At 41.3% G+C, this 23,357-nt stretch overlaps 1 protein-coding gene across 3 annotated transcripts; it reads left to right on the top strand.

The window, feature by feature from the left end:
- The first annotated feature begins 3,278 nt into the window (after positions 1 to 3,278).
- Positions 3,279 to 22,596, top strand: LOC124215051 (hexuronate transporter). 3 transcript variants are annotated; one of them, XM_046617945.2, is made up of 12 exons: positions 3,279 to 3,366; positions 4,072 to 4,254; positions 5,141 to 5,252; positions 15,033 to 15,144; positions 15,368 to 15,491; positions 16,223 to 16,375; positions 17,026 to 17,136; positions 18,293 to 18,455; positions 20,283 to 20,481; positions 20,630 to 20,908; positions 20,993 to 21,190; positions 22,056 to 22,596. In XM_046617945.2, the coding sequence occupies exons 4-12, from the start codon at positions 15,039 to 15,041 to the stop codon at positions 22,235 to 22,237; spliced, it is 1,515 nt and encodes a 504-aa protein (XP_046473901.1). In that variant the 5' UTR covers positions 3,279 to 3,366; positions 4,072 to 4,254; positions 5,141 to 5,252; positions 15,033 to 15,038; the 3' UTR covers positions 22,238 to 22,596. The 3 variants fall into 3 exon arrangements, with proteins under 3 accessions (XP_046473901.1, XP_046473899.2, XP_046473900.1); XM_046617943.2 differs by lacking the exons at positions 4,072 to 4,254; positions 5,141 to 5,252 and having other exon boundaries at positions 3,331 to 3,366; XM_046617944.2 differs by lacking the exons at positions 3,279 to 3,366; positions 4,072 to 4,254; positions 5,141 to 5,252 and adding an exon at positions 8,058 to 8,298.
- The last annotated feature ends 761 nt before the right edge of the window (positions 22,597 to 23,357 follow it).

Consider the following 23,357-nt stretch of genomic DNA (forward strand, 5'->3'; position numbering starts at 1 on the left):
CAGAAGAGGAAGAGAGGGCTGAAGGCCAGCTGGCCCGGGGGCGGGTAAGGGAGGCTGCGGGTGGTTGTTGGGTTCGTTCGGCATCCCCCGACCTCCCCTCTTTGCCGCCTCCCGGCTTCTCCTACTGTGCCTGCCTTCCTCCCCCTCCACCTCCGCAACCCCCACCCCCAGCATCCCTCCCCCGGGTCGATATCGACGAGAGTGCGTACTCCCGTCCCGATCCTTAAGGCTCTGTCGCGCTCAATGAAATCGAGCCGTCCGGGTACATAGGAGCATATTCTGTTTCCCAGAAACGGTGAGATCCAATGAATTGCGATGCGCCTATGCTGCGGCTAATCCGACATTTTGATATTTTCGCCCCGATATTCGCGCGTGCAAAGCCTGTCGGCTTTGTAACGTGCGTGCGGAAAATTAGCAAATGACGACAGGGTAAGCCGAACTTTTTAAAGAAACGACCCCGCAGAATCCTTATGGAAATTGGCTCCCTGTCGAATTGGCTGAATTTTCAGTATGTTATAGTACATTCCGATCGAAAGTTCTCATGGAGAAAAGTAGTCAGTAAAATCAGTAGTTTCCGAGGTACGGGCTTTGAAAGAAAGGAGTCCAGATTTTTTGATATCGATGGATCTCGTGATTCTCATAGATTATAAAACTCTAAGGGGACTTGAAATCAAACTAGTCACTCGAAAAACTGCACGGCTGATTCTCGAAGATGGGCAGGAAGCTCTGATCGATTCCATCGATGCATTTATTCCATCCATGATCTCGCTGGTTTATCAGAAGGAACTGCAACGTCAAATTTCGCGTGAAGAACGAGACCCTCGGATTTCAAACGAATGTTCGACTTGTCCTGTTTTTTACGCGTGTGCCGAGTCTCTGTGAAACAGCTGTCCAGTTTTTGAGTAATATATTGGACTTCGAGTCCCCTTAGAAGCTTTGTAATTTACAAAAATCGCACAATCCATAGATATTATAAAATCCATACACCCCCCCATCCGAAGCCAATATCTCGGAAACTACTGATTTTTGGGACTTATGTTAGTGAAAACTTTTGATCGGAAGGATATGGACTATAACATACTGAAAATGTAGCTAATTTAACGGGGAGCAAATTTCCATAAGTATTCTGCGGTGTCCTTTACAGCGATTATGTGGTCGTACGATTAATTGGATGATATTAATTGTGGGTCGCGTCATGGATTTGAACATGTATAAAAATCGAAGATCGTAGCAACTGTAGTGTGTACAAACATCGTTGATAATCAATCACCGAGGAAACACCGCAGAAACATGCCCCGCAAGATTATTCGTCAATGGTGTGAATTATGATCCGTGCAAGCTACATTTTCCGTCGCGCGAACTTCTTAAGCTCCTTAATCTAGACCGATATTATAATAGTATAGACCGTAAACTTTGGTGGGACGTAAAAAACAATGCCATGCAATTGTTGTTGTCCACATACTATAAATTTACAATATATTTGCAAGGACAGAGTATTTTTTAAACTCCTTTTGAAATTTATGGTTTCAGTTTTATTCGATTTTCAAACAGCAATAATCTCCGAAATTTTTTCGTTCGGTGTTTCCAAGTTCTCAAACTTGTAACTGCTGGTATACATTTGATCGTGAAAAAACTTGTAAGTTTCATCGATCGCAGAATTTTTCATTCGGCTATGCTTGAACGATATTTGCAAAAAAAAATCCAATGAATTGAAAACTTCAAAACGTATATAGGTACCCACTCGCTGCGAAACTTACAGCCTGATGGATTTTGAAACTGTCTCCTGGATATCTTGAGTTCGTTTATCGTAGTTATTCGGACAAGCAGCCGAATTGGTTTCTGCATATTTGATTAGTTTCTGGCAATGAAAGCGATAAAATTTGACGTCGGTGATATATTATAGGCATGAGGGACATGTTCCACGACAAGATTCACTAAATAAATTATATCTTCTCCCCCTTAGAAGAATTTCTCGAAATACTTTAACGGAATTCGCAGCTCGACCATAAAGTACCAAGAAACTGAAGAATCTGCAACTTTGTCGCAAAGCACGAAAAAGAACGAGTACCATAATTATTCAGCCGCTCAAGGTGCTGTGTACCTGAAGACAATATTTGTTTGAAAAAATTGTACATTTTTCACCACCGCGTTTAGAGCCGAGACTAATAAATTAAAGAAATGAATTTTTTCACGTAAGGTTTTTTGTCCCGCGGCAACAAGGTTTATGCGTAAAAGTGAAAAGTACACAAAATGGCAAAAATTTGCAACGTCGTAAGCACCTGCATTTGTTCCCTGTCTTCGGTGCAAGAGCGGGGGTCGCTTTTTGTCAAATAGATCAGTTTAAAAAACTGCAAGAACCTAAAAGCATCAGAAAATTAGCGCGGCAGTGGTCTCTTCGTCGAGAGTCGTCGATATTGAAGCGACGGAAGAAAAAGCGCCTGGAAAGGTGAATTTTCTGCGCAAGGTAACTTTTCGTAATTGGCATTTGGCATGTTTCGACATTTCAAAGTGAACGAAACAAAGCTGCTTGGGAAGTGAAGTTGCGGGTGCCGGACGGGTAACTTTGGAGCAGAATTTTTTCGGCGACAGCTGATTTTGTTAACGGAAAGTTTGAGCCCTCGTGAGCCGCACAACAGTGGCACAAAGTTGCCGATTCGTTAGCGAAGGGTTTGCAGAGTATCCTCTTTCGCTTGGTTGACTCTTGTTTTATTGAGGCCGAGAGATCGGCTCTTTGTGGCTCTACGGCTCGTCGCAGATCGTTATACGTTTAAAAGCGGGCCCAGCGAACTTCGAGTAATGAATAGTAAATATAGGTACGTGTGTTTACTCGCCGCTCTTGGATCTTCCATCCTGTATTCGTTGCACCAACTTTTCGATGATCCTTGACTTCCGTTTTCACGTTGCCATGGAAACAGTACGGAATAGATATGTATATTATACAATAAACAGTCTTTCCGAAAAAATGGTTTGACTTCTTGCGACGCGTGATCGCGTCGTATGCGTGACAGCGTCGGTGATGTGAGTTTCTCAAAAGTCTGTTGCGAAATCGTAAAAAAGAGTCTCTGGAGGGAGAAAGATAAACGATAGCATTAAAGAGGCAATGAGCGTAATTAATTTCACGGAGTGAATTCTCAGCTTTTAACATTTTATCGAGGGTAAAGTGATGAACAATCTATTCTTGCCATCGATGTGCTTGGCCTCAAATATCATTTGCCAAATGATGAGTGATGGAAATTGTTTTACAGTCGAAATAAAATTGCAGGTGGTGACTGGCAGCCATGTTGATTCCGTCGCAGTTTTCGCCAAACCTGACCTCGTATGAGATGCGTTAAGTTACCAGGACGAATGATCATTTCGGAACCAAAGGTAAGAAAGATTCTATCGTGGTTTAATCCAAGGGTACTATTTATAAATTTATCGCCAGCTCTGCAGACGTGAAAGACTTTTTCAAGCTTATAATGAAATATCAACGGATTATTACTCGTATTGTATGAGAAACTGCGCCCGCATGACGATAATAATGGACTTTATACGAGCGCTGAGTTATTTCGGTAAGCATATTGTCGCGGGAGTTTATTGAAAAAATGTTAACCAAGAGTTGTAGGATTAATGTTGTTTCGGTGTCTCGGTACGGAGTTGGCTAGAGCATTTCCCAACAATTGAATTACCGTCAAAGTCAAACGAGCACGGTGGAGATTAAATCACGTAATCCAATCTCACCCCCGGAGCTTAGCACTGCGATTAAACCTAACCTAAGAACGTTTATCCGAACCCGTTTCGAATTCATCATATATCTGATTTGCGTGCCTCGATGCGCATTCGCGCGTGTCGTTGAAAAGGCATTTTTAATATCAAAGGAAACTCATTCCCGGCCGTCAGCGTGATTCGGAATCGCATGCCTTCGCTCTGCAGGACTTTGGCAAAGAATCTTTCGTAAATAATTGATCCTTACCTTTGAATTTATATAACGTGAATACGTCTCATACTTTTCCATGGTCCGATGGTGCGGTCGTTTGATTGCGGAAATTGTTCAGCCCCGACAATAAATTGACCACATTATATCTACAATAGGAACGCAGCTTGAAGATTTTTGCCATGAAGTTTGCATTGCAGTTGATGAAAATTTCTGGAGGATAATGGAACGAGTATTACACGAGATCCTTGACTGGTGATTACCTGTAACGCAGATTGGGACTCTGACAATAATTGGGGTTCAGATGACGTGCAGCTATAGTTTCGCTGACAGTATAATCGGTAAAGAAAATATAGTCCTTTGAATATGTTATCCGAGTCATCTTCCCACATCGAAATTATTGCAGCAAGTTGCGCGTCTTCCGCAAGTCGTGTGTCTTGAGTAGAAATTTCTCAACACCTATACATATGTATATGTAGATATACATATTGTTTACTCTAGGACCGTTTGCCTACTATCACTTTGGAGTCCTTCGCGTTTGACATCTTTACTACGTATTTTGTATACGCACGTGACATAATTAGAGGTGGAATATAGGATGTAGGTGGCAGCATGAATGTCAATTTCAAATTATTTACCAAATCGATTTAACCTTCGTCTGAAACTCCGTTATACCGATCAGATTTCCATCGACTATCGCTCCTAAGCGAGAATACAATCGAGGCCAGGCAGACTACAGGCTGCTGTGGCGGATTAAGCATTCCTACTCATGCGCATTAAAGCTCGCCTCGGCAGCTTGCACTACGTAACACGCTGTCTCTTAGCAAAGGGGTTAGTTCGCTGGACCGTGAAGAGATATATTTCGTACCAAATTTACGTCACTGACCAGAGTCAACAGCTTGCTGAATATCTACACACGTTAATTCATTCCTTCACAGCCCATTAGTGTCATATGCCCCAGAAGAATTTGCACACTTGTTATACTGCGAATCGCTGTTCACAAATTTCCCATAACAATGTCATCAAAATTTGAAATGCGGAATCCTACAGCGAGTGAATCGATATAGACTTGATACGCAGTAGTCGCAAGATTTACAAGCATAATAAAACTGGCACAGTGCTTTTGACATCCTTTAGTAAGGATATAGTCATATATACCGATCTGGATGAGGCGAAGTCCTGCACCTGTGTTTTAGAATTACTTATGTTATTTTTTGATTATTTTAGAAAATTTGATGCTGTAAAATCCTGAAGACGAGAATTTACCTTTCATCGATGTGCTTCGTTCATGGATTCAAGCTTAGTGACATTTTTATCGAAGCCATCGCCGAATAGTTAGGTAAAGTGGAACAATATTTAAATTATATTTTCAAGCCGAAGCACTCATCGGGGTTATCATTCACAACGATGATGATGTGAAATCAATGCCATCATCTGGCAAGCATTCCACGCAGTCTAGGAACTGCGTAACAGCATATTATACCTACGAATACCTAAGAGTCTGGCTTCTTTGCACAAAAGTATTTCATCGATATCGCCACTTGAGCGTATGCGTACATATCACGTGTAATACCTTCGGATGACCCAATTTAAACCTGATCTGCCACTAACTTGTTCATGCGTATGAATTGCACGGCTTATGGAGATGAGGATTTACACAAATCTTTAAATACTCCAACACCGATTGATGTGGGCCATTAGGTTTGCCAAAGCTGACGCAATAGTTATGAAATTTTTTACCGTGAATCAGTTACTTGGATAATGAAATTTACGTAATACTACCGACTACTTTTGAATCAATAGAATGACAAAAAATTTGAACGATTTAAATAATGTGAGAGTATTCATTTGTATCCTGTGTATTTTCTTTCTTTTCTTTCATCTTCAGTGAAAGTACAATATGTATAATTCGAAATTGTTTCAACGGAAAAAAGCTTATGCTAAATTTATTTCTCATCAACACTTTTCATAGAATCACTATGGAAGGTTTGCATCTAAGAAATTGTTATTTTTTTTTACTACCTTACGTAGGTAAATTATGTAAAAATATAGAGGAAGGTCATTTTTCTTTCGTCGCGATGAAGAAATCTTGCGGTTACACGGCATTTCTTGTCCATAAAATCACTATTTGTTCGATGAGCGTTCTTAATGTTAAGCTTCGTTATCGAGCCGTGCAAAAATTGGAGCAACGTTATTTTGAATGAGCATCCAACCAACAATTAATATACGGACTGGCTGAAACTTGAATTTCCAAGAACATACCTAAGAAATTTGAATCCTTCGCTTACTTCAGGGTTGTAATGCATATTTTATCGTAATGAATTATAACTTGTTTCTGTAGAGAGAGGTACAGAACCAGAGTTGGAGAAGTGCGAAAGTTAGTGGCATACATCAGTTATTACGTTTATATAATTAATGAAGAGAACAATTTAACAGCCGAAATTAGATACACGTGATTCCGAGTGGCAGCTGGTAATTATATAATAATAACAGAGTTTATTTTTCTCCGTTTTTTTTTTTCAATTTCTCATTGTAAAAGTGATTTCTGTGCAACCATAAAATTTGAGGAGAAAGCATACTTACGGAGCACTAACGATATTTCAAGATTTTTTATTTAGCCAAACGCAGTGAATTTCTATTCCGACGAGTAAATTGATTGGCTAATAACAATGACTATCATTTTAACGTTCAATTCGAGTTGGAATTTAATGAGTGTCAGTAGCGTGTCTGGTGTAAACTTTACAAAATCTTAGTACATAGTACGAATGTCTGGAAAGTTAAGAGGAGCGGTTTTAATGACGAGTGAAAAGAAGCATCTTCATCTGGGTGAAAAAAAAAGAACCTTAGACCTTATATTACCGAACAAACATTGTTATTCTTTGCGAGATTTTTGTAGTACTCTTTGCTGATTGAGTAGAAAAAGCGTTGGGTATCAGCACGCCAAGGGATTCAAATCTCTGATCCAGAATATAGAAACGTCGGTACCGGCGAGGTTTGAAAGCGTGGAAAATAATCTGGAACCGGCGGACTCTCTTGAGAAAAAGACAGCTATTCCCTGCCGCGGGATCGGAGTTCACGACGCCGCAGAAAAAGACTTTTCGACCCCGGGTTCAACATACGGACGACCTCGAATTAACAGACTTGGCGTTTCGCCGCACGCATCGAATCATACGCAAGCCCTCACAGCCGCCGTGAGAGAGGTTCGTTCGACCGTGAAGTATGAAACGAAATGGTTTAACGGCTCCTCTTCTGCAACCGACGGCAATGCGTTTCAGGTCTGTATACACGGCCAATATCAGCAACGATCAATGAAAAAGACGATGTATGCCTTTTTTACAAGCTTACCAACGATGGCACAGAAAGATTACGGGGACCGGTTTATCGGTTAAACTAGACTTGTACCGAAAACACGAAATTATTTCAAGATGAGCGTGATTTTGTCAACTGATAAAACGAGTTTTAGCCACGCGAATGCAGATTGTAGCGTTACGAAACTCATTTGCGATTATTGGTAATCGGTAATTGGTGACCTTAGCACAGAAATGCGTGAGTAAAAATATTTCACGTCAACGTTAAGCCTACTTTTTGTAGCCCTTGACCTTACTCTTATCGTTTGACAATTGCTGATCACCTTCGCCATGATAACTTGAATCACCAGCTCACTCGATGTTGTACCATCTCTACAGTTTCGTTACGTTGTTCAATAATTTGAAAGCGGTAATTGAAGACGCGAGAAAGGAATGCGCGATGGTTGTAAAGTGTAATCTTACGGCCGTTTATTACCCGCTTGTACAGCGGGTTCGTAATCGTGTATGGGACTTGGCTCTCAGTCCAGGAACGATCGTCGGTCAATTAGCCGAGAAAACCTTGGGGGTCGTGACTCGGTGGTCCAGCGTGGGGGCGGATAGGACGTGACCTTGAGAACGGAGGACCGTAAGAGAGCCGGCAATGCGGAGATCGAGAGTAGGTGGTGTCAGCTCTGGGTCCATCGTCCCCACCACGATCAAACACGAGACAAGACACGTTCCCGGGACTTTAATTAAGGCTCGAGCACCATACGGCGAGCCCCCTTCTTTTTCCCAGTGAAGGACTTGCTTCGAAATTTGTTATAAGTAGAGGCTGCCACTCGGTAGATCCCATTTAATTTCGCACCCCCGATCTCGGCGGGGCCTTTTCAACATTGTCCATCTGCAACCGCGCCTCTGCAGTATCGGATTCAGAAGTGATTGTGTGCTCGGGAAATGTGGCTTGTAACGATTTTGGGTTGATTGTTGTTTTTTTTTTTTTTTATTCTCACTCCTTTGCCAGGTTAAGAATAAGTTGTTTATCGGTTATCGACAATTTCGACACAGTTGCGGTTCGCACGGATCGTGCAACATATATCTGTAAGTACAATTCAGCTGTATTGTTCGCATGCGTTGATATAAGATTGAAAAAGTAGTTCGATATTTCAATGGAACTGGTGAACGTGTTTATTTATATACGTACGGTCGTTACAGTTCTACACACCATACGCGTGATTACATAGTCGGATAAACGGTTGTTTTTTATCACGTGAATTCTCACGCGATTTTCTGCGGTAAACCTCATGATCATCGGATCGATTCCTAACAAAACGATCAAAGGTATAAATAGCGACACTTCTAGCGAAGTTGTCCAACATTTTTTTGTCCCCCTCTTCCATCGTAACAAAAACAAATTCGCATAAAACGTTCGGACGTGAAGATATTACCGTAGCATGTATATCGTAAAGGTGAATAACACCGGTATGTCGGTGGGAATCGACACATGCCGACGAGACTTGCAGGTTAATAATAGATTCATTCAAGATTCGCGGTCAGGACTTGTTTCGTACATATATTTTCACTTTTGGTAGTTAATAAATAATCGCGAATGAATATTCATGAGTGCCAAAAGCTCGGATCGGTGCACCTTTATTTCAGATATATATATATATATATATATTTACACAATATTTTATACTTGTATACTTGCGTCCAATTCTGATCCAAATTCGTCATAAAAAAATTCTTGCTTTGGTAACAATGATTTCACATAGTAAAGCTTCGAAAATTACTTTATTACTCTGCGAATTTTGTTTTACATATATTATACATATTTGACCGACGTTCGAAAGTCCATCTTGAGACAAAACTTGACTGGAGCAAAGAAATCGGTACGGAAGCCATCTGTACCAAAGAAACAAAGGATATAAAGGATATAATAATAAGATGGAATGAGAATAAACGCAAATGGCATTTGATATATCGGAGTATATAGGCTAGGCCAGCGTGGGTGTGGTCTGGCTTTTACTCGATCCGTGTGCTATAGCTGGTATGGCCTATTTGTGCAGTGGCTGTGTCAGAAGCAATGTAAATGCTGCACGCAGAAAACCAGGATGTCAATTTTTTTTCTTCATCCATTTTTTTCCAATCCGACCGATTATTTTTTGCTCGTCGCGTCCACTTCGTTACGCCTATGCGTGTTATAAATGAATGTTCGGCTGATACACGACCAATGTCACGTTGCTGGCTATGTGGACTTTTTCTCGGTTCACGCACCTTCCCAAATATGCCCAAATCCCGGCCTCTCCTTCTCTTATAACTCATCCGCAAAACGCCCTGATATGGTCATCGTTAAATCCCATAATAACAATGGTACAATGGGAAAACTGTCTCGGGTATATGACTCTGGCACACTTGAGAGTTCGATCGATCATTCGGGCAGATTGTATATACACCAGAATTATTGTTATTGTTATTTATGATTGTCCACCGATGTTATCCCGCAAGTGCATAAATCAGATCTTTGATCTTCGATAACCGCATTCTCTTATGTAGGTTTTATGGTACGAGTACGTCAAAAAGCTCGGTTTTGCTTCTTCTCAGCGCAAGAAACGGCCTATCCAAATAACGAGAAAAATCACTCGAGAGGGTGAGTATACTCGCGAGGCTTGTCCAACGTATAGAAATAAGGCCGGTCATCTTCGAGTGCTTTCGAAAATAAAATAAAAGTTAAATTAAATTCATCTCAGAAAAGAATATATCACGACACGTATGTTGTGCTGTTCTGTTGCAGTAAAGTTTTCCCAAAAAACTGGTACCACATTTGCCGAGTTATTCCGATGTGAAATCTTATCTAACCACATATTTCTTTATAGTCGAGTTGTTTCACGTAGGTATACGATTGTTTACAAGGTCGTGATATTTTTTGAAAAGACGATTTCTTTTATCACCTCCCATACTATGTGAGAAAAATTTGCTCAAGATATTGCGTGTGTTGTTTTTTTTTCTTTTTTTCCTCTTTCTTTTTTACTAAGAACAAAACTCTTTCTCGATACGTAGATGAAAAACCCTGTAAAATTATGTCTAGGTCATTTTCAGAGCTTGCCGGCACCGTCAAATGATATATGAGAGTACGTAATGCCTCGGGACAAAAATATGCACACCGCGAATGTGTGAATAACTCGAGATTTATTTTAGTTACGGATGGATAAATTTTGTCGTAACGCGCGCAAGGGAAGACTAATCATTCTTCGGTGTTGAAACGGATGAGACTTCGTGGAATCCGATAAAAGATACCGTCTAGTCTGTACGTACCGTCTACGAATCAACATTTGAAAAATTTGAGAACGATTCTCAAGGATCGAACTTAACAATTCCTTGGATATGAATTTTTCCAGGTGAATTAGCCCGAAATTACGGGATTCGTTGTCATTCGATGTCTTATAATCGAATGTGCGCGAAAGTATGCAAATCTTGTCGATTTCTTTGGAAATTCAAATATACAGTAGTGGCCTCCAAATGTGATTCGGTTGAAACAGCGGCGTTTTTTACCACTTCTTTTTTTCACAGGTCAAAAGAAACCTGCTGACAAGTAGGCTGGCGGACTAATTAATCTTTATTAAGTACGGACCACCCACTTGGGCATGTCCACTAAAATGAAATTAGAACGTCAAAACAATATTGTACCCAAACATTCGAGAAGTCAATTACGCTTATTCACTCTCACTGAAGCGTTCGAATCTCAGATGTGGCAAGAACGAGACTTTACATAAATAGCAAAGGATTTTGCACTGCACGCGTAGAAGATTATTGAATCCACCAGCAATCGTATAACGTGAAAACTTCTACTGCTGTTCTGGTCGGATAAATATGTCCGGCCGGTACTTCAGCAAACTCAAGGATATCTGCTAGGCATACAGATCGGTGTTACTACATTATTTAACAGATCTTAATGACCAGCAATTTATTCATAGACATTTTTAAATAATAAATAGTATACGATATAACACGCCACTGCAATTTCTCCGATGACATAAAAATACTCGGGTAATTGTTAACGGCACGCGCCTCTTTCTACTTTGCTTATTTGCTTTCTTCTTCATTTTTTATTTAATTTTAATTTTAATTTTTTTGCCGACTCAATTTGTCAGCTCACGTATTTCTGAGTATAAGGTATAAAGGAAGATCACCTTGGTGCCTTTTATTTTACCGAGTAACTGCAGCCGCTTCCTTTATCAGGAATCACGTCGCTTCGGGACTTATATTCCAGGTTCTACGTATGTACAAGGTGTAGTGACGTTATAAATTGGTCTCATTAGTGCACGTTATTTCGAGAAGCAATGCGGTTGTGATTCAATCCGTGGTATAGACGATGCATGCGAAAGGCACAATAACTGCGGGATACCAACATGTGCGTGTAAAAAATCGAAGGCTGCCAAGGTGATAAAGCCGATCGGTCTCGGGTGGCGGAAAGGTGCCGCCTGCATATCGAGAGAAAATTATACAATTCTAATCAACGCGGTTTATTATACACGCTCTATATTTGCGAAGGAATGCGTCGTATATCTTGTATCGCTATAGCGGCAGGGTCTTCAAGGTATCGGATAAACACCTGTTAACAACTTCCGACACACAATTAGATCTTATATGAACTTCTTGGGGGCGATTTAACAATTTCCGGTATGCACAATCTGCGTCAACGGAAAAGCGTGTTTTTCGTCCCATTTTGAACGAGGCCAACGACACCCGCGGTGAAGCTAAAAAAGCTCCTTATCTCGGCCTTGCAGCGAGCGATATCTTGTGCAGATTCCGGGAAGTGGTTCGTGTTTCCAATTTTTTAAAAATTGTGTGCATAATACACGCAACACGCGTACCTCTCACAGTTGTGAAACATGTCCTTAGGCCGATTTAAATAAAGATTTTACATGCACGCATATGCATAGAACGGGAATGACGAAGGGTGAAAATCAACGAGGATACATGTCAGGAGGAAATAGCAACGCAAAGAGAACTGTCTATCGTACCGATAAATAAAACCAGGCGAAGTCTTTGTTTGAACAGATTCCCGCTAAGTGTTAGCGGGCAACCGTTTCGGCTATTAAATTATAGTTACTTGCTTTATATTTCTCAAGTGATACGGCAACTCGTGTTTGTGTATTGGTTACGGGTACCTACACCTGCTACTCGCATTGTCGCTTTTTACATCAATTTTTTCACTGTCAAGTTCACGTCTGCTGCTGCTGCTGTTGCAGTGAGTTGCCGATTTGTATCTTTGTCTTTTTTTTGCCGACTTGGCCTCGTCCGGGATCGACGCCCGTTGTTGAAGGAACGAATCAACCATGAAATCGTGCACGCACGGATACAACAGTACAATATTTTACAGTCACGGTTCCATGCAGTGGCCAGCTCAGCCATGTAAAGCTCAATTTTGTTTCATTTTTTCGCAGACGTATAAACATCTTACGGGACAAATTATATTTCGAAAAAAATCGGTATCGTATCAATTAATTGGTGGGAAGTTTGCAGCCGCAGTTTTCAGTATTCCTCCGAATCGTTGATAATATTATCAACATTTGTTGCGTAAAATTTGATGAGCATCACCGGAAGAATGTACGTTTAGCCAAGGTGTTGAACGTGCGGTATAATCGAGTTTGGAGTTCTAGATGCGTCAGAAGGTATAATTCGTTAATTATTTCGGAGGTCACGCGGCGTCGAAGCGATCATATCTGTGTGAAAATTTATTACAGTAAAAGTTGGACAGAATCTTTTCTGTGCCGGTAACTCGAGGTAGGCGTTAAAAATGAATGAGATTCGAGAAATTAACACTGAAACTGACCGTCGCACGCGTAATATTTACACACACATTTGTGATTATTCGATGCAATCTTAGGACCCGTGATTACAACAACCGACAAGGTTGTACGGGCGATAAAAAAAAAAAATACATATATTTTGAAGAAGAAGAAGAGGAACGTGTGATCTAACGTCAAGAAGACGACACGCACCTGGTTATGGCTCGGCAAACCAGTCTGCAAATAGGTCAAGTCCGTCCCTCTTCTGCAGTGATGCGGACCACACTGTCCCTTTCGTTTCCATCACTGCGTGGCGTCTTCTGCAAACGTAGGTTGATCACGCAACTGCTGCTAGACGATCTACGCCTGTGTGTATTTCGCAATCTCTTTCTCCAAGCAGACAATACGCAAGACTATGTATTGATTTTAGGCACTTGCCTCAACGCTTTCTCGGAGGCATAAGGTGAGGTAATTGTCGATGATACGCGGCTGGTGCTATTAATTATAATTGTCATTACCATATGCTGTTATTATAATCGTTGATATCACACACATACACACACACGTTCAGTTCCGCCTGAGCGCTTTGGGCTCAAGGTGGGCGACCCTAGTCGTCAATCTGAACGCCAACTCTGGAGCTGGGATTGCGATTCGTGTTGTTGATATACAGCTGGTAATGCGGGTAATGAAGTTGGTCTCGTAATCAGATCCTGTTTTGCCATATAATCCAGTTGGAAATTCGCAGTGATTTATTATACCGTTCTAAAAAGATTGATCAAATCTTTCCTTCCCCGTCGACTGGGCTGCCCTTTGATTTCCGCCATTCCCCGGATCTCATTTTGCAGGTGTTATTATTACACGTTTGCGTGGTGCAAAGAACTCTTAACAACCAGCCACGTAAAGCTGCAAAGAGCCATGTTAATTGTGTGTTTTGCCCGAAAAGTAGTTGGCTTAAGCCATACAAGGAGAAAGTAAACGTAACGTTTTATGGATAAAAAATTCGCATGGTTTTCGCCGTAACTGAAATCAGACCAACCACTAGATTCCCGCTGTTTGACTTGCGAATGTTGCCTGCAGTTCCGTCTCAATTCTCAATACGGTATTATCACGTCATACTTGACTCGAAATGTTATATATGTACCAGAAATACGGTAGCGTCACGTTTGTTCGCTAATGATCAAATCAACGGAAATGCGCAGATTATCCAATGCATTCAACATTATGCAAATTGGTAAGTCCTTGAGGGATCGATGTGTAATTCATGTAATCAGATAGACGAATCCTGATGTCAACTCGTTGCGCGGATCGAGGGAGGCACGGCACACGATCCGGCATTCCCGTGTTCCTTACTACTGGATGTTTTAAACGACTGCTGCAGTGTATAATTATGTACAATAAATTACCTTCCTCGTTTGTGAGTCAAATCGGTATACAATTTACTAATTTTACGCCTCTCCGACTGCAGCGTTGCTTCGGAGCTGCTGTTGGTTGTAAAGTAAACAGAAATACGGAAGGAATCTGGTCAATCATCCGTGAATAGCTGCAGAGCCACCCTTGCCCGGTTTATTTCTCTACTCTCTCAAACTGATGACACACGGATAAACACAAGCGATAAAAGGTCGTTTCTCAAGTACCATGAGTCTGCTGTTAGGCTGCCTCTTATCGCAAGGGCTCCTCCAATTTCCGGATCCATACATCATTCCTCGGGCCACAAAATGTACACCGCGATGACGACACGATTGATCCGATCGAATAACCGGTTCTATACGAACCAAGAATTCGCGATCGTTTAAACGAGCCGTTGCAAAGCAGGAAGAAAGAACCAGTGTATATATATATTCAAGGTCCTTCTCTCGATCCTGCCAAGGTGTGCCGAGACCTTGGCAAGGATAGGTTAAACGTGAATACATTCGAGCATTAATTTGGTGTACGCTGATCGCGTTAACCCTCATAGATTTGAAGACGCTGAAATAAGCCGCGAAGATGAGTTCCAATGTTTCGGATTCACGGATAATTAATTTGTATGTCCGTTCTCTGTTTCAGGCCACGATGTTCAGCACCGTTCTCCAGAAATTCAAATTTCTCTACAAACCGTACGCTCTTGCGATAGTCTCACTTGGCTACGTTCTTGGGGAGCTGGGACATTATATGATAGGTAAAAGTTGATGAACTTGTTATACTGGCTGATTTATTCAGAGGTAAGGAGTCGCTGGATGTCTACGGAGGCTTTTTCTTTCAACAGTTTTCATATCATGCCCACTACTGTTATTTGCAGGATAATATAACGAGTGCGCATGCATGATATGCCTTATTACGTTATAATATACATATACCAGCACTGAAAGCTACTGACCTCGGATTTTTTAAATTCATTTCAGGTGTGACTAGCAAAGCGACTGCGATAGATCTACACTATGGTGACATCTCGTGTCAATTAAACTCCACTGAATATTCATTGACCGATTTACCCGTTCAATGTGAATCCGCGAACAATACTGAATAGTAAGTGCTGTACATGCATATATATGTATACGCATTATGTTTGTATTATTTTTCCAAGTGCTCCATTCCCACCAAAAAATGTATACGTATCATTTCTATTTATAAAATTAAAATCCAGAAAGCGGATGACTTTACTTGCCGCCGGGAGGCACTAATTTAAAGGTGGGCTCCGAAGTAGTTCACGTATAGTGAAACGTATAAACGTATGCGTAGTTGAATACTCGAAGCGGACAGTGGATCGTAATTGGACTTCTTTCTTGAGCCGGTGGAGTGTGACAATTCTAAGGTAGCGAGAGTCGCAACAGGCGGAGAACAACTATCAACTAAGTGTTATGCAAGCTACTAGTACTCAGTTTTCTCGTCACTATCAATGACTATTATACGGCGTTTTTTCACTTGCTCGGCACGGCTCACTAATTACATGATAGAATTGAAGAATTAGCCGGTTCAAGGATTGTGAGAACGGTGTGCGTATCAACTCAAGAAGTATTCAACCAAGCAGTTCACGTGTTCTTCAATTACCGTTAATTATTATATCATTATTTATTCAAGCTCACAATGTAGCGTCGTGTTCAATTACCTAGCAGCAAATTTCCATAAATTATAGAATAACACGAACTTCAACCGAAGCGATTTCAAAGCAATAACAATCAAAAACCCGTCTCCTCCAACCCTACACGTTATGTCGGTGGTACAATTAATCCGAAACGATGATCATTTGCTTTACACAGCTGCCTGTCACTCGATCTGAATGGCACCAATTACTGCGAGTGGAATTACAATGGATTGGGTTTGGATTACCAAATATTGGCTGGACCAAGCTTCATCGCTGTATTCACCGTTGTCGGTGTAATTCTGGGGGTAGCGGCCGACAGATTCAACAGGTAATTACGAGGACAATAGAATTATTCTTACAAAAGAATCCTTCCCCACAGGAAATCTGATCAATTCTTATCGACAATAATAATTTAAATTGAAGGTGTGTAGAGTTGATATTAAAATATTTACTTTCCGATAGCATTTGGAAACGAGTCCACTTAAGATACGTTAAGTGATTGCACGATAAGTATAGCAACGATTCGAAAGTGCTTCGCAATACGAACAATCTTTTTCATTAAAACTCGACTTAGTTCACATAATGTTTTTCTACGAGTATTATTAAAAGAAATCCGCAGTAGTCAAATTCATTGTCCGAATGTGTGTTTGTCGTCTGTCTTAGCGTAACGAACTTTTATCACTGCGCGCCTGAAACTCGGCAACCAAAGCGCGTTTCGGACAGTCGGTTGCAGTGTATCAGGCGCTTTGATTAATTTCTGTTTTATACAAAGTAAAAATAATTCTGCACGCTTAAGAAGTGTGCTAGGAAGTGTGATAATGAACATTTGTTGAATGCGATGGGATATTTTGATTTATTAAGATCTAAGAGGAAACTTCTGTAGTTTATATTATTTTATACGAGAACTTTTCAAAGGACTACATGCTACTTACGAACTTGTTTGAAACATTCATAATCTAAGGAACATTCATTTTTCAGAATCAAGATGTTAGCCATATGTACGTTGATATTCAGCGTAGCGATCATCTTGATGGGAGCAGTCAAAGAGTACTGGCAGCTAGTGCTTCTGCGAATGGTTCTCGCCGCAGGGTAAGCATGACCCTTGATACTTATAACAACTTAAAGGTGTTTATCTTGTTACAAAGATAGTCTGACCGACGACCTTGGTCGGATCGAATGTCCCACACAATGAAATATTTCTGTTCTGGCGAAAGAGATTGCTTCTTATTATCAGCCGCGATATCATTGACGAGAAGTTGACAATCGAAAGCCAGTTTAAAAAAAAGCGAGCAAATGAAAGGTGTGAAGTCAGTATGAGCATTACAATGAACGGAATTAATGAAACGTAATATATTTGGACGGAATTTATACCCATTGAAGTTGAGTTCTGTCACTCTCAATTCACTGCACAAATAATTGAATTATTTTTTTCTTTACGAAGATAAGTCGGATCCAGTTGTACGTACAACGTCTGAAATTGACTATGAGTCACCGTCAGAGTATAACTAGAATTTATCGAGATTTGGATTCTCCAATAATTCGAAGTACTATTACAGTGCGAACGCAAAACATCGTCCCTTATTGAATGCCAGTGGAAAATTGCAGAAAATTATGGATAAAAATAAAACCAGTGCTCGGCATCAATATGCACTCAAACAGATAACATTAGATAGCTCGAGAAAAGAATATTAAACGTTCACCAAACGGAATACACGTGAAAATTATTAATATGAAAAAAGTACCCGCTGATTACTACTGATTGTGAGTTTGCTCGAGAGCTCTGTACACCTTGAGCAGAAGAACTTGAAAGATGACGAAATTTCTGAGGGCTTAGAGAATCTTTTTTTATCGCAAATTCTTTGTACAATAGCTTATCAGTATTTCGCAGTAAATAATTAGCTCAGAGATTGCAGCTAAGCTTGGGATCCAACGTCTTGAAGACGCGTAATTACACCGATTATAGCAGATTTAAAAGAGGGTAAACTTACGTAAGAAAGTGCCGTTATTAAAAAATTCGTTTAAGATATTCTACGTGCAATTCCTTCAAAGTCGTTCTTCGTTAATCCGTATCCATCATAGTATATAAACTTCCAGTACAGACAAGTGCAGCTAATTTGTGAAAAACGAACGAATACACCGTCGTAAAATAAGAAATAGAACGAACCGACAGGATTGTATAAATTTTTAAACCTGATTATCGTTGTTGTGGTTATCGTACAGATCTTAATTCGCTTAAATTTTGCAGAGAGGCCGCATGCAACCCAATGGCAACGGGATTACTATCGGATTGGTTCGACGAAGACCAGCGTGGTCTGGTTATGTCGGTCTTCAATTGGGGAATCTACGGAGGTTACGGAATTGCCTTTCCCATTGGTCGATATGTGCCTGAAATGAATGCCTGGGACTTGGTGAGCCTTTCTCCCCCTTTCCTTTCGCCAGCAGAGCACCGCTTTTATTATGTTTTTTCTCCATGATACCGCGACCTTGTCCTCCCTGATTCCCTACCAGCCCTTGTCCCTGACACTTGTCTCCCGGAAACGAAGCTCGTCCGGGGATTTCCTGGATTACAAGACAAGTAATTTGTACGCTGGGCTAATACGCGTAGGGTGAAAACATCCCTGACCAAATACCGCCCAAGGTCTGACAAGCACAGCTTAATACTTATAACTGGGCGAGGACGATATAGCTATACGCGACTTAAATCACAGGTGAAGGATTCCTCAGCAAGGAAAAACCAGCTGACGTTTATTTGTTGCGGCGGGATGTGAGTGTATTTCAGAAGATCTGTCAAAGGGCTTGTATCCGTCACTCTGAGGCTTGGCTTTTGGAGAGTCGTCTTTGTTTGAATTTGTGTTCAATTTTTTGCAGACCAAAGATGTCAGGAATTGAACGGCTTTGCTTTAAAATCACTTTATCCCAAATTGTGTTTACTTTAAAGCTGCGGTGCTCTTCTTTTTCCACGTAATGTCCATTTACTTCGGCTATAAATTTAGAACATTAGCTTTTTTCTTTTTTTCGCTCTCGATCGAAGTTGTTTTTACAAGCAAACAAACTTTGCTTCCCAAATTATGTCGGTTTCAAACTAAGCCGGACACCGTTGTTTTCGGACTGAATCAATTTCTTTCAACAATACTCTGTAGATATTTTAATCGAGCGTAATACGTCGACCGTTGTCTGCGCTGATTCACCATTTATCATCATACACCCGTATGTGTCTAGAGGACGAAAAAATTACGGATATTCAGTCTGGCTCAGGCACGAGAAAATTGACGCTCAGCCAAACTTCGATTCAAATAAAATAATATCACAACATGTGCGATACGCTGGCTGAAAATCAACAGATCTGAGCTCATTTCGTCGATCTATTGCACGTAATCTATTTCAATTTACGACTTAATATTCCCTCGAATATTGCCACCTCAAATCACTCAAATTCACACCACAAAATAGCCTGGCGCGAGCTGAAACCAGAACGCTGGGTACTAAACGCCGTTTCTAATACCTACACCTTGTTTTGAAATGGGCGAAAAAAATATGTCGAGTAAAAATTTTATTTGGGAGGTAAGCAAACAGCTGGATTAATTTTACGACTTTTTCAATGTCATCTTACAGATTCTCCAATTTATTTGAGCAGATTTTTGCTCCTTATTTCTCCTTCAGTTTTTTATTTAATACAGTCACATTTTGCACTGATCAGCGTTGGTCATTTCAACAAAGTTGAAAAATCGCCGCAAGTTACTTTGCCGTTAAGATTGCGGTGGTAATAAAACGAGTGAAAACGTGGATAAAGGGGCGAAAAATGTACTCATCGAATTCTTCTATACCAAAATGATTTACAAGGCGAATATCGGCGGTATTTTTACTGTGAAAATAATCACTAGAACAGGATCCAACTGCAGTTATAGTCAGAGAGGGGAAAATTTTTCACAGCCGAAATGATAAACAAAGAAAACTTCTGTCGCTGAATATAGTAAGCGTACTATTTTCGTACGAATAGCCACCCGCGTCATACTTACGTACGTTACATTCGCGGCGTTGTCTCGTACACTCGAAATTTGTGAATTGCTGGCGTCGTTACGCGACACGTACAACGGAATGTCCTCGGAGTCCGATTCTGTGGTTACACGTTAACCAGACGGATTATCAGTTGAGACGGTGTTCTTTCTTCCCGCTAACGCAAGCGAACCGTCTTGATAATCATGCAACTACGACCCAATTCTTCACAATTTGTTTAGGGTTGGCGAGTGTGCTACTACGGGGCCGGTATCGTCGGAGTGATAATAGCCATTCTGACGGGATTCACCCTCAAGGAGCCGGAGCGAACGGCGATCGGAGAGGAGAGCGCAGCGTCAGGGAAGAAAGTGTCTTTATGGAAGGTCATCCTGCAGCCCAGAATCGTTCTCCTGTGTCTAGCCGCGAGTATACGGCACTGCGGTAAATAATATCGCATTTCAAAACCAACGACCCTGAGACTATTGCCAGTCAAGTTATTCATTCGATGTTTACTCCCGCCGTCACACCAACCAATTTCTGCACTGTAGAACGTGATTTCCCAAAACCAAACGACGTGTTCGAATTTCAGGTGGCATGTGCTTCGCCTACAATTGCGACCTGTACTACAGGGACTACTTCCCGGACTACGATCTTGGCTGGTGGTTGTTCGCCGTGACGATCGTTGTCGGTAGTATCGGTGTCGTTGTCGGAGGTGTCGTCAGCGACAAGTTCGTCGCTAAGATGGGAATCAGATCTCGTGTGGCCGTCCTGGCGATCAGTCAACTCGTGGCAACGCCGTTCGCCTTTGGATCGGTGTACTTCGACCCACTGTGGGCTATAATAACCCTTGGAATATCTTACTTCTTCGGTAAGCCCGCGTGACAGTTATGACTCGCTTTATTACCTCGGCTGTTACGCGATGTGTGGCATAAAACTATCATCATTTTTCCAGCCGAGATGTGGTTCGGCATCGTGTTCGCCATCCTCGTCGAGATCGTACCCTTGAGCTTGAGGTCCACCACCGTTGGAATATTCCTCTTCGTGATGAACAACATTGGCGGAAATTTGCCCATACTGGTCGAACCGCTGCGAAAAATGATCGGCTTCCGAGAATCGCTGTACATTTTGTACGCTGGATTTTACGGGATAAGTAAGTGGCAGCTGCCTCGACGAGCCTTTGATAATTACATACATTACAGTTCTTGTTGCGTCAAGTTGTCGAGAGGGTACGAGACGGGTAGCTTGTTAAGTTTACGCTCTGAAAGCAAGACACGGTACATGACCGAGTAGAATTCATTGGGATAAAACCAACGCAACGTGTTCAGCTTCACGCCTCGCTTTGTATGCACCTTGAACCACATTTCTCGAATTTTTTCACCACGTTGAGAGTTCGTTTATTTGAATGAGACCGGAATAGAATTGACTGCTCGAGTATGAGTAACTAAAGCGCAACGGGGAATTTCGTGCAGCAGAAATATTATGTTCACAATAATGAATAATCCTCGAGTGAGTCAGAATCGTTTGATTATAAAATAGACGTATATCAAAGTTACTGTCAAAACGAATTACACCTCTGCGTGTACTTATAGCGATCCTTTCACTTGGTCACGGAGAGCTGGGAACTGTAATTTGAAAAGCGCCAAAGTTTGAGCCAAGTATTATCCAGCATTCTGACAAGCGAAAGGTGACGTGTCATTCACTTGAGAAAGAGAGCAGAAACGAGTGCTAGACAATTAACATTCCATCTATGACAGTATTTCTTATCTCGCAAGTAAAATCCCTTGGCAACACGAATGACCTAAATTCTTCGAGTTCATCTAACACCGAGCTGCTCTGCAGGAATTCAAATAAACCGTAGCATTCGTCGCGTCGAGTGTGATTCTAGAATCAGTTCACCACGTTCGAGTGTCAACCACAGGGCTGCCTGTGCTGCTATCACAGACCCATATTTCATATGAGATGCATACATCCAAATGAAACTGTCTAGAACCTGAAGCAATGTGTTTCAATTACAGGCTCCATTATGTTCCTCTTGACAACGCTTGTGATGGGTGGACCCACTGCTAAGGGAGAAAAAGATATAAGCGAAAACGGCGTCGACAACACCACCTTCACCAACGACGATGGACGCCTCTCGACTTTGGAACTTCCGAGACTTCCGGCCAGGCCTCATAGCCACGAGAACTCTAGATTATAAATCGGTGCGATAACGAGCTACCGAATTAATGTACAAACTTTAAGAAATAATTGTAGTGGATATCTAGTGTACCCCAAATGCGCGGTTGAGCATGCGATGAGCTGCGCAAGCCGGTGAGATTTAGTATCTGAAGCTGCTTCTGCTTCTTGAAATCGTCAGTATAACGGGATATTTGAGTTTTATTTTTAGCCTAGTTCTTCCCAACGACAGAATTGAATATTTTCAATAGAAGCAGGGTAAAATCAAGATCGGCGATCGTCGATCGCGGCAAGTTCGTTAAAAAAAAAAACATGAATTGTATTTATCCAGCACAGGCCAAGGCTCTGTTACTGACAGTCTAGACGAGCATTCGTCAAACCGACGCAAATGGCACTAGATATCAAGGTTTTCTCGCAGGTAGAACACATCCTTTGACATGGACGCTACCACCAGGTTGTTACAATCTCGTGATATTGTCCTCGTATTGTTGAATTCCGTTATCGCATCGGCAGATCCGCGCATAGCGGATCAATCACGTTTCTATAGTATAGTAACGCGACGCACGGGATAGAGGTATTAGTTCTTTCTATAGTCTTTCTACATGTTACACTTTAAAATGTTAGACTCGCAGAGCCTATTAGTTTTTGTGATAATTGAAGCCCACTGTGACTGACCTGTACATATAATACGTGTTATTTCAAATTTATTATACTATATATTATTGAAAGCTTAGATTATACGTTAAGTTAGGTTTCTGTATGACAATAAATTGTAAATTATACGTATCTTCACTGCGTATAGTCCGATTCTTGAAGTTGGGCAAATCTTTTGTTTACCTAATGCTCGGGGCACATTACGTGCACTTGCAGGTGTCAATAATCCTTGACGTAAACCATTTAAAAGTTCACGACCAGCGAGCATAGTAGCCACAGTACGAAACCGTTCGCAGAGTTACACTTGTCCGGTTCTCAAGCAGACCCATTTTTCCCGGCAAAGTAAACTGATCAGTTCACCGTGTTGCTTTCATACGGAATGAAGTTCGGGTCTTTGCGTAAGCATATTCGGCAGTATCAGATGGCAAAGAGACGTTATTTGCACTACGGCGGATACTTCGGTTGAAAGGATAGCGATATTCGGCGTC

Source organism: Neodiprion pinetum, chromosome 3 (assembly GCF_021155775.2).
Source record: "Neodiprion pinetum isolate iyNeoPine1 chromosome 3, iyNeoPine1.2, whole genome shotgun sequence".
NCBI classification, from domain to species: domain Eukaryota; kingdom Metazoa; phylum Arthropoda; class Insecta; order Hymenoptera; family Diprionidae; genus Neodiprion; species Neodiprion pinetum.